At 43.0% G+C, this 12,299-nt stretch overlaps 1 protein-coding gene across 8 annotated transcripts in view; it reads right to left on the bottom strand.

Moving 5' to 3' along the window:
* Positions 1-2,066: 2,066 nt before the first annotated feature.
* LOC120058170 (LIM domain only protein 7-like) overlaps positions 2,067-12,299 on the bottom strand; it is an 85,103-nt gene continuing 74,870 nt past the window's right edge. For 5 of the 8 annotated variants that reach the window (XM_039006639.1, XM_039006636.1, XM_039006641.1 and 2 more), the window contains 8 exons: positions 11,519-11,575; positions 7,535-7,590; positions 7,187-7,345; positions 6,600-6,795; positions 5,744-6,058; positions 4,268-4,376; positions 3,335-3,437; positions 2,067-2,867 (listed from right to left, as the gene is read on the bottom strand). In XM_039006639.1, coding sequence (XP_038862567.1) covers positions 2,845-2,867; positions 3,335-3,437; positions 4,268-4,376; positions 5,744-6,058; positions 6,600-6,795; positions 7,187-7,345; positions 7,535-7,590; positions 11,519-11,575 — 1,018 coding nt within the window. In that variant the 3' untranslated portion in view covers positions 2,067-2,844. The remainder of the gene's footprint in view (positions 2,868-3,334; positions 3,438-4,267; positions 4,377-5,743; positions 6,059-6,599; positions 6,796-7,186; positions 7,346-7,534; positions 7,591-11,518; positions 11,576-12,299) is intronic. The other 3 variants (XM_039006640.1, XM_039006642.1, XM_039006644.1) reach the window with 3 other exon arrangements.

The raw sequence follows: 12,299 nt of genomic DNA, 5'->3' as shown, positions 1-12,299 counted from the left end.
AGGAAAAACGACCACGTCGTGATTGGTGATGTTTTGTACATTTGCAATATGATTCCATTCGCCCTCTGGTGGGATATACCGGGACAGCAGAAAAACGACCAGAATTTTATAAAGCGGAAACTGAATGTCCGAGAAATTTCGTTCGATGACTTCCTGAAAGATCTGGCCCCCGTGCACGGCCCGCCGCCATCCGCAAATTTTAACAACGTTCGCGGACGTCTAGTAAGGGACCGTACATTTGCAATATGGTGTTTCTCATCAACCATACGGCAAATGTCAAAATGTTCCCTTCATGTATGAAAAATAGAATTTAAACTTGTATCACATTATGGTAAATGGTGAAATAAGTAAAGCCAGTTATAATTTAATGGCTTAGCAGATAATAAGAAAAGACGAAAATACGTATTTACTTGGCTAAAAGAAAATAAATATAATATACTGTACCAGTCAAAAGTTTGGATACACCTACCCATTCAAGGGTTTTTCTTTATTTTTACAATTTTCTACATTGTAAAATAATAGTGAAGACATCAAAACTATAAATAACACATATGGAATCATGTAGTAACCAGAAAAGTGTTCAACAAATCAAAATAGATTTTAGATTCTTCAAAGTAGATACCCTTTGCCTTGATGACAGCTTTGCACGCTCTTGGCATTCTCTCAACCAGCTTCACCTGGAATGCTTGAAGAAGTTCTCACATATGTTGAGCACTTGTTGGCTGCTTTTCCTTCACTCTGCAGTCCAACTCATCCCAAATCATCTCAATTGGGTTGAGGTCGGGTGATTGTGGAGGCCAGGGCATCAGATGCAGCACTCCATCATTTCTTGGTCAAATAGCCCTTACACAGCCTGGAGGTGTGTTGGGTCATTGTCATGTTGAAAAACAAATGATCTAATTTCCATTGCTCAGGTTTCTTATTATTATTGGTTTCCTTTAGTAGTGGTTTCTTTGCAGCAATTCGACCATGAAGGCCTGATTCATGTAGTCTCCTCTGAACAGTTGATGTTGAGATGTGTCTGTTACTTGAACTCTGTGAGGCATTTATTTGGGCTGCAATTTCTGAGGCTGGTAACTCTAATGAATTTATCATCTGCAGCAGAAGTAACTCTGGGTCTTCCTTTCCTGTGGCGGACCTCATTAGAGCCAGTTTCATCAAAGCGATTGATGGTTGTTGCGACTGCACTTGAAGAAACTTTCAAAGTTCTTGAAATTTTCCTGATTGACTGACCATGTCTTAAAGTAATGGACTGTTGTTTGTCTTTGCTTATTTGAGCTGTTCTTGCCATAATATGGACTTGGTCAAATAGGGCTATCTTCTGTATACCACCCTACCTTGTCACAAAACAACTGACTGGCTCAAACGCATTACATTACACAAATTAGCTTTTAACAAGGCACACCTGTTAATTGAAATGCATTCCAGGTGACTACCTCATGAATTTGGTTGAGAGAATGCCAAGAGTGTGCAAAGCTGTTAAGGCAAAGGGTGACTACTTTGAAGAATCTCAAATATAATTTGTTATATATGATTTGTTGAACACTTTTATGGTTACTACATGATTCCATATGTGCTATTTCATAGTTATGATATCTTCACTATTATGCAATGTAGAAAATAGTATGAAATAAAGAAAAACCTTGGAATGAGTGGGTGTGTCCAAGCTTTTGAGTGGGACTGTGTGTTTATGCAGATATCAATTCATTATACAGCCCAAATCGAAGAATACATTAAGAGAATAGCGTATCGTAGTGAGTAATGTCTGAATGCGTGGGGGAATTAAATATGCATGACAATTTGGCTTTGGAGGACGTACGGCATGCATGTCCGCTCAACCCTGCTCATCAACTCATTGAATCCCTTTCATTTTCAGTAAAACACTACAGAGTGAAAGGGAAGGAGAAAGAGAGAGAATGAGATAATATAAGTTAAGAGAATGAAACAGAATAGGGAAGACCTAGGGAAGAGAGCGGGAGAAGGATGTAAAGGAGGATGAGAGACAGCAATACAAGAGAAGAAAATGAGAGAAATCTATTGAAAAAGACGAAGACCAAGTCAGAGACCACGATTTACTCATTTTATTTACAAATTTTGCCTTAATGCCATACATTATAATGATTTACATTTTTCTCAGCCCCCCAAAAATGTTAACTCCTAAAATGTATAAGATTAATGCGAAACAACAACTCCCCAATAAGTTCTCTCTCTCTAACAAATCATGCTAGTTTTTAAATATATTTTCAATCCATTTACTTTAAATAATCTCCCCCCATCACAAACAAAAAAGGCACATCGATAAAAATAGTCAACAACAAACTTGTTGTAACTAAAAGATTTGCAGGCGAAAATGAGAATAAATCGCAGACTCCCCCCCCCAGCCTAACATGAAACCTCTTACATCTCTGAAATATGAAGTAATCAGGATCAATAATCTCATGAACATGACCAAAATCAATTTCCAGTATTGTTTCGTTAGGGTTGCAAAATTCCCAAAACCCCTCACCAGTGATTTCTGATAAACCCATGAAATTTGGGAAAGTTTTCAGAATTTTCCAACCCTATTTTCAGCTAAAAGTCTAAAACTCGCAGGTGCATGCACATCCCTCCTACTTTATACAAGCAATTGGTAAAAATAATACGTTGATATCAACATTTTCACTTTTTTGGTCAATCTCACCCTCTCAAGCGTACAGTAGAAATAAAGAATAAGATAGTTGTTAATTGAAGAATCAGGGCTTTTTGTCAAATCACAAAACACATTAATACATCTGAAGTTACGGCTGGTTGCAGTGGTCATGGGTTGTTGTCAAGTAGTCCTTTCTCTACTGTAGTAAAGCGTTGTCACATGGACGTTGGCTGTCCAACTAGAGGGGAAAGAAGATAGAGGTTATAACACGATACGAAATGATACTATTCGATAACACAACAACACATCATATCACTAAACGACACGGCACGACTCAACACAACAGACAATAGTAACAGGAGCCCTGTTACTATTGGCGATACCGGTCAGGTATGAGTATGGAGTTTTTATAAATGGTGGCAGGTAGTCTAGTGGTTAGAGCGTTGGGCCAGTAACTGAAAGGTCGCTAGTTCAAATCCCTGAGCTGAACATTTTGAAATGATGTGCCCTTGAGCAAGGCACTTAACCCTAATTGCTCCAGGGGTGCTGAACAATGGTGACCCCACTCTCAAGGGGAGTTGGGATATGCAAAAACGTATTTCCAATTTACACATGTACATGTAAGCACCCACCAAATTATTATTATTCAGCTTTGATTCTAGTTGGCTCACTTTTCAGCTGGTACCCAGCTAATGTCATACTCACTTTTGAATCGCATGTAGCAGGAGTTACAGTAGAGCTGTTGTTTACGTATTCTGACCTCAGCTCCGGCCTCCGATCCTCCTAGGTCAGACTTACAGTCGATGCACTGGAGGATAGGGAGAGAGGGAATTGGTCAATGAGGGCTAGCCCAGATCCCTCACTATCAGATGGGGGAGAGGAGAGGAAAGTTGCCCCCTGGAGGAAAGACGAGTTCCACAGACAGAGCAGCCATGGGGAGAGTGCTAGACATATACCCATGGAGCCACAACCAGATAGACAGAGCCCATGAGAGACACCTGACACTTGACTGACAGACAGAGAGACCAAAGAGATTATAAAAAACTGACAGTTCAAGCCCAAGTATCAATGTAGGGACTTTTGGAAGCTCGTCATGATGTCAGCAGCAAGTGCTGGTGATAGGTGATAGTGAGGTGAAGGATTGGTTAGTGAGGTTTGGCACAAATGCAGTCAGATTTCCTGAAATGCTCATAAAACCATGAAAACAATGTCCCAAACGGTTTGCCATTTCTGCAGCAAGTTATAGATCTTAGGGAATTTGGAAGAAACTGTATTTTTCAATTAACTAAAAAGATAATGGAAACATTACTCCAGTCAAGTTACACTGGAAACCTTAATTAAATGGTAATCATTGGCCACATTGGAAAAGTCATCAACTATCCATTTTACAACCCAGTGGGACTTCTGTTTCCTTGGTTTTGTGTGTAAGGTTATAAAGGATCAGACCAGATTGTGATCCAGTCATGCTGGTTAGGTTAGTATAACATTAATCAGGGTCAAGTTGTCCATATTAGTACAGTCTCATTCTGTGGATAAGGTTAGTACTGAGAGGATCAGGCAGGTTTATCTTTGCTATGGACCAATCATGACCTCAATCTCCAGGTCAGGAAGGTCCGGTCTTGAACTTTGAACTCTCACCTTGAAACAGGTCAAATGATAGCAGAGTCCCAGGGACTCGATGATCATGGCGGCTCCCTTGCCCAGCACCGTGTCACAGAACGTACAGACTTTCTTGCCACTCACTGACCTGAGATTACAGAACGCAAAACCATAACTTGACTGGAGAACACAGACACACAGACTGGAGAACCTAGAATATACATGCCCACCCACGCACCATCAACCACACTGGATAACTGAGAATACACACACATTCCTATCCAAACAAAAATACTTTCATACTTGTTCATGTTATATGTGTATTCGATGGTCACCTCCCTGACCAAGGCCCTTCTCCCCCGATTACTCAATTTACCACAGGTAGACTCCAATGAAGTTGTAGAAACATCTCAAGGATGATCAATGGAAACATGATCCACCTGAGCTCAATTTTGAGTCACTTAGCCTACTCGAACAGAGAGGAATGCTATTTATGTTAGCTAGCTGGCTAAGGCTATCCAACACTGGAACGCTTTTGGTTTTATTAATTTATTGCCACTGTGGGCCGCCAGTGTAAATGCTAAATTGCTTGCTGTACACTGAACTGTGTGATTGTAGCGGATTTACTAACGAGTTAGTTCTAGTAGCTATGTTGATAATGTTGACGTTAGCTAATATGGTTGACAGCGATGTAGGCTGTGTGTAGTGGTTAGCGGTTATGGTATGAAGGTTTAGCTTGGAGAGGTCAAGACAGCTGTTGTGTTGTGCACTGTCCACAAGCGAAGGGAAAAGGTTGATGATAGAAGGAATTATACAACGAGAAAAGTGATAGTGCTGTTTGTATGTGGCTGCTATGAAAGTGAACTGTGTGCGTGGTGATCAGGGGTGTATTCATTCCGTCGATTCTGTTGAAAAAAGTTTCTTAATTGGAAGCAAATGAAACGGGGATAGACCTACCTGAATTTGTCCAATAGAAACTCTTGGAATGTTTTGCAACTGTTTGGACTAATGATTACAACCTAGATCAACTAGTTGCAGGCAAGAGTGTGCACGGCGTTATTAAATGTGTCACTGTCACCTTGTTTACTCCAATTTGTCTCTCGACATGTGCACCTACGTGATACACTTTCATTCGTAGGCTAGGTTGTAGCAACCTCATGATGGGTATAGGGAAAATTTGAGTGTCATGTAGTTGCCTAAACCTATCAATGTTACATTGAGCTGGGTGAATGGAATATGAATGACAGTCATTCAATATGCTGTAATATAAATAAATAAAAAAGAAACCGTGGTTCACGTTTGTGGTGAACACAAATGCCTAAGCACAGACATTTTGACGCATGTCAGCATTTGTAACTTTGAGCAAGGGTTTTTGGTGTTACCCTTAACCCCAGATCAAGAATCTGACTTTTAGCTCCAATATCTGACATTGTATCAGTGATTGGGAGCAAATCTACCGACTCAGTTTTTTGGCAAGCAGCAGTGTGCCACGTGATTGGACGTTGGATGTTTTACCTGCTGCGTTGCTGTGAGGATGGGCGTGACTCGGGTTCGGGGCCAAGAGAAGGGGTGGGGTTACACCCCCGGGCCTCTCTGAGGGAGCTCATGGAGAGGGAGGAGGGCAGGGTGGCTAAGCCAGGACGACTTCCGACCCCGCTGCCGTAGCCACCACCACCGTAGGCAACACCGCCATAGGAGGATGTAGTTTTGAGGCCAGAAAGGGCTAAAGGAGGCTGGCTGTAGTTGGGGATGGACGAGGTGCTTCCCGGTGTCCATGACGAGCGCCAGGAAGAACGGGGCTCGGTGTCCAGGTTGTCCAGAGACTCGCCTCTGAAAAGTTGAACACATTCCCGGATGTTAGTGGATGTTAGCGGGTTAGCGTAAGCACCCAAATAGCCTGGACACCACAGGCCATTATATTTCTGATTTAGCCGACTCTTTTGATAACTGCAACAGAAAAGAGACTGGCATCCAGGCTAGAGCCCAAAATGTTAAAGTCACTAAAAACAGTTACTTCGACTAACATAGTTGTTGTAAATGATGTGTTACCATGTTACACACACTCATTCAAGCTAGCAGTATACAGCATTAAACCCCTGGTGGCCCAATCTAGGCAGTTTAGTGTGCTGTCCATATTGGAACAGAGTAGTCACAAATCCATGGAAGATGTGTCAGAGTTCCTTGGAGTTGGTGTCAGAGTCATGTGGAGCTGTCCTAATATGGACGCCCAGGTGAGTCCCAGGTAGAGTACCCTCTAATAGGGCCATTGATGGTGGCTTAACCCCTATCTATCATTCAACACACACATTGTACTGTACTGATCCACCTCCCCCACGCCAGCGGAGCCCCAGTCAAGCCCCAGGAAGAGTACCTCCTGATGGGGCTGGCAGTGGGGTCCTTGCTGGTGGTGGTGCTGGTGGAGCGTTGGCGGATCCAGCTGTTGTCTGTGACCAGGTTGGTCTTCTTCTTCATCTCCTGCAGGATCTGCTGCCTCTCCAGCTCCGCCTGGGGTATGCTCTGCTGGCCCTTCCTCCCCAATCCTTCGCCTATCCCACCGCTGCTAGTCACTGTGGGCCAATGAGAGAGAAGAGGGAATCAGAAAATAAAGATGGGTCAATGGGAGGGGAAAGGTAGTCAGGGGATAGACATGAGAGCCAATCAGATTAGATGGAAGTCCAGAAATAGACTGTAGACCAGTGATTCATCCAGGAAACACCAATAAGACCAGTGATTCATTATCGTGACAGAGCCACTGGAGAGGACAGATTCATTTTCTGTATTCAGCTTCAGTGACCAATAGGACACGATCAAGACATATTATAAAATCTGGAAGTGTCTGTTTATATATTCATGCTAAATTCATGCTAAACGCGATTGATCGGCTGAGCTGGTTGGTTGACTGGGTCCTGCATTGATTAGACAGGAGTGGTCAGGAGCGGTCGAGGCTGTGAACCACACCTCTTTCTGGCTCTCTGTATCTCATGGCGTTTAGGATGTCTCTCCTCTCCAACTCCAGCTCTGACGCAGCCCGGAGACTCTGGGCCTTTTTGTCTGCTTTACGTCTCAACTCCTCCTCCAGTAACCTCTGGGCCATGCCCCCCGAGCTGCCGTACCGGCCTGGGCACAGTGTGTACAGTATTCACACTCACTGACATACAGTTACTTACACGGGTACGCACACACACGCACATCGTCCCTTGCTAATTTGAGCAGCTAAGTAATGGTTCAACTTCCACCAAAAGGTCAATAAGGATTAATGAATATTGATGAATACATTGATGAGGACATTAATAAATCCCCACTGACCTTTAGTCTCTGTTTTCTCCACGTCGTCCAGCTCGGGAGTAGATTTCGACTTTGCCCTGCCAATCACAACAAAACACATTTAGGGGCTGATAATCAAGGAAATTCATTGTCTCTCGAATCAATGTACACTGTAAAACACATGATTGATTTACTTGGTTAATGTTCCAAATGGTACCCTATTCCCTACAAAGTGTACTACATTTGACCAGGGCCCTTGGGGCTCTTTGTATTTTCAAATGCGTACAGTTCAATACATGAACACATACAGTACATGAGTGGCCTGCAATGGAAATAAGCCTTCAGGCTTTGTTGCGTAATCTCTGTGATACCACTTTTTTACTTTACAGTGCATTCGGAAAGCATTCAGGCCCCTTGACTTTTTCCATATTTTGTTACGTTACAGTCTTATTCTAAAATGGATTAAATGTTTTTTTTTCTCTCAACAATCTACACACAATACCCTATAATGACAAAGCAAAACAGGTTTTTAGAAACGTTTGCACAAAAAATTAATACAACTAAATATAACATTTACATAAGTATTCAGACCCTTTACTCAGTACTTTGTTGAAGCACCTTTGGCAGAGATTTCAGCCTTCAGTCCTCTTGGGTTTTTTATTGAATTACATTTTTATTTCACCTTTATTTAATTAACCAGGTAGGCTATTTGAGAACAAGTTCTCATTTGCAACTGCGACCTGGCCAAGATAAAGCATAGCAATTCGACACATACAACAACACAGAGTTGCACATGGAATAAACAAAACATAGTCAATAATACAGTAGAACAAAAGAAAACATAACATCTATATACAGTGAGGGCAAATGAGGTAAGATAAGGGAGTTAAGGCAATAAATAGGCCATGGTGGTGAAGTAATTACAATATAGCAATTAAACACTGGAATGGTAGATGTGCAGAAGATGAATGTGCAAAGGAACAAGATAAATAAATAAATACTGTATGGGGATGAGGTAGGTAGATAGATGGGCTGTTTACGGATGTGCTATGTACAGATGCAGTGATCTGTGAGCTGCTCTGACAGCTGGTGCTTAAAGCTAGTGAGGGAGATATGAGTCTCCAGCTTCAGAGATGTTTGCAGTTCGTTCCAGTCATTGGCAGCAGAGACCTGGAAGGCAAGACGACCAAAGGAGGAATTGGCTTTGGGGGTGACCAGTGAGATATACCTGCTGGAGCGCGTGCTACGAGTGGGTGCTGCTATGGTGACCAGTGAGCTGAGATAAGGCGGGGCTTTACCTAGCAGAGACTTGTAGATAACCTGTAGCCAGTGGGTTTGGCGACGAGTATGAAGCGAGGGCCAACCAACGAGAGCGTACAGGTCGCAATGGTGGGTAGTGTATGGGGCTTTGGTGACAAAACGGATGGCACTGTGATAGACTGCATCCAGTTTGTTGAGTAGAGTGTTGGAGGCTATTTTATAGATGACATCACCGAAGTCGAGGATCGGTAGGATGGTCAGTTTTACGAGGGTATGTTTGGCAGCATGAGTGAAGGATGCTTTGTTGCGATACAGGAAGCCAATTCTAGATTTAATTTTGGATTGGAGAGGCTTAATGTGAGTCTGGAAGGAGAGTTTACAGTCTAACCAGACACCTAGGTATTTGTAGTTGTCCACGTATTCTAAGTCAGAGCCGTCCAGAGTAGTGATGCTGGATGGGCGAGCAGGTGCGGGCAGTGATCGGTTGAATGGCATGCATTTAGTTTTACTTGCGTTTAAGAGCAGCTGGAGGCCACGGAAGGAGAGTTGTATGGCATTGAAGCTCGTCTGGAGGTTAGTTAACACAGTGTCCAAAGTGGGGCCAGAAGTATACAGAATGGTGTTGTCTGCTTAGAGGTGTACCAGAGAATCACCAGCAGCAAGAGCAACATCATTGATGTATACAGAGAAGAGAGTCAGCCCGAGGATTGAACCCTGTGGCACCCCCATAGAGACTGCCAGAGGTCCGGACAACAGGCCCTCCGATTTGACACACTGAACTCTATCAGAGAAGTAGTTGGTAAACCAGGCGAGGCAATCATTTGAGAAACCAAGGCTGTCGAGTCTGCCAATAAGAATGTGGTGATTGACAGAGTCGAAAGCCTTGGCCAGGTCGATGAATACCGCTGCACAGTAATGTCTCTTATCGATGGCGGTTATGATGTCGTTTAGGACCTTGAGCGTGGCTGAGGTGCACCCATGACCAGCTCTGAAACCAGATTGCATAGCGGAGAAGGTACGGTGGTATTCGAAATGGTCGGGAAAGACAGGGTGGGATAGATATAGGTCTGTAGCAGTTTGGGTCTAGAGTGTCACCCCCTTTGAAGAGGGGGATGACCGCGGCAGCTTTCCAATCTTTGGGAATCTCAGACAATACGAAAGAGAGGTTGAACAGGCTAGTAATAGTGGTTGCAACAATTTTGACGCGACAAGCTTGACACACCTGTATTTGGGGCGTTCTCCCATTCTTCTCTGCAGATCCTCTCAACCTCTGTCAGGTTGGATGGGGAGTGTTGCTGCACAACTTTTTTCCGGTCTCTCCAGAGATGTTCAATCGGGTTCAACTCTGGGCTCTGGCTGGGCCCCTCAAGGACATTCAGAGACTTGTCCTGAAGCCACCCCTCCATTGTCTTGGCTGTGTGCTTAGGGTCGTTCTGTTGGAAGGTGAACCTTCAGCCCAGTCTGAGGTCCTGAGCAGGTTTTCATCAAGGATCTCTCTGTACTTTTCTCAGTTAATCTTTGCCTCGATCCTGACTAGTCTCCCAGTCCCTGCCGCTGATAAACATCCCCAGGGATGGTGCCAGGTTTCCTCCGGACGTGACATTGGTCTGAGAGTATTTAGGAGCCTTTTGGCAAACTCCAAGCAGGCTGTCATGAGCCTTTTACTGAGGAGTGGCTTACATCTGGCCACTCTACCATAAAGGCCTAATTGGTGGAGTGCTGCAGAGATGGTTGCCCTTCTGGAAGGTTCTCCCATCTCCACAGAGGAACTCTAGAGCTCTGTCAGAGTGACAAGTCACCTTCCTGACCAAGGCCTTTCTCCCCCGATTGCTCAGTTTGGCCGGGCGGCCAGCTCTAGGAAGAGTCTTGGTGGTTCCAATTTTCTTCCATTTAAGAATGATGGAGACCACTGTGTTCTTGGGGATCTTCAATGCTGCAGAAATGTTTTGTTTTGTTTTGTTTTGGTACCCTTCCCCAGATCTGTGCCTCGACACAATCCTGTCTCAGAGCTCTACGGGCAATTCCTTCGACCTCATGGCTTGGTTTTTGCTCTGACATAGACAGGTGCGTGTCTTTCCAAATCATGTCCAATCAATAGAATTTACCACAGGTGGACTCCAATCAAGTTGTAGAAACATTTCAAGGATGATCAATGGAAACAGAATGCACCTGAGCTCAATTTCGAGTCTCATAGCAAAGGGTCTGAATACTTATGTAAATAAGGTATTTCTGTTGTTTTTTTTGCACACAAAAAATGTAAACCTGTTTTTGCTTTGTCATTATGGGGTATTGTGTGTAGATTGCTGTCAATTTATTATTATTTTTTATCCATTTTAGAATAAGGTTGTGATGTAATATTGTTGAGCCATTAGGGCTCTGGTCAAAAGTAGTGCCCTGTATTGGGAATAAGGTGCCATTTGGGACATGGGCTGCACTACACATTTAGTTATGTTGGTTGACTCTTAGAACATAATGTATTAGTTATAGGCTGAGGCATGCTTTGCGTTTGCTAGTAACAGACCATCGATTTTATGAATGCAATTAAGTCATACTGTATGTTTGTCTGATTGCAACAGAGGCAAAGCCGTGGCCATTCTAACACACATAGTCACGCATGCACTCACACCAGACCTGAACACACACTCAGAAAACTGCAAACCCAGCCCATCTGGCAGTCAAGGCAGATGTAAGCAAATACTCTGAGTACTTTAAGTTATTTTTTAAGTATTTGATGTTTAGGTTGGACCTGGGCAGACACACACTGACCTGTCTGCCATGGATATCTCAGGCTGGGCCTTGGCATAGCCATAGGAGTCCCCGACCCTGCCAGCAGTTTTGCGAAAGGGTTACAGCAGTAGAAAGATAATATAGATAGGGAATACAGACAGAGATACAGACAGAGACACACATAGACAGACAGACAGACAGAACAGACAGACAGACAGACAGAACAGACAGACAGACAGACAGACAGACAGAACAGACAGAACAGAACAGATGGAAGGACAGACAGGACAAAACACATACAGAGAAGACAAAACACAGGCAGGCCATTAGTGGGGGTTAGAGGTTACAGTACAATGTAAAGTAGACATGAGAACAGGCAACAAGTAATGATTAATTAACTAAATGTTAATGTTTAATATACTGCAGTGAGTTGGTGTTTACAATAAGCATTTGAAGATTTAGCACACACAAATCTTAAAGCCTTACAAACACTTTAACATTATGTCTGTAACGACAAAAGCGCTATAGAAGATAGATGGGATAGAATAATAGATATGTAAGAAATGTGAATTAAACCTCGGATGTATAAGAAGGTAACTAGCATAAGGCAGAGGTAGATCCTCCATCCATTTTTTTGCAGTTGCTATATTGTTTATATCTTTGCCTTATTTGTTATTTTTCTCTTTTTGTTATTAATCCTTGGTGTATAAAACGGTATATGGGAATGGTCTTTTGTTTCTGTATGATCATTTTATTTATTTATTAGTGTGCTTGCTTCAGCAAGACCACTACTGTTATCCATTCTTCTTCTTTTTTATTA

This window comes from Salvelinus namaycush, chromosome 13 (genome assembly GCF_016432855.1).
Source record: "Salvelinus namaycush isolate Seneca chromosome 13, SaNama_1.0, whole genome shotgun sequence".
Lineage (NCBI taxonomy): Eukaryota > Metazoa > Chordata > Actinopteri > Salmoniformes > Salmonidae > Salvelinus > Salvelinus namaycush.
Note: the sequence above shows the minus strand (reverse complement) of the source record. Positions and strands in the feature narration are given on the sequence as shown.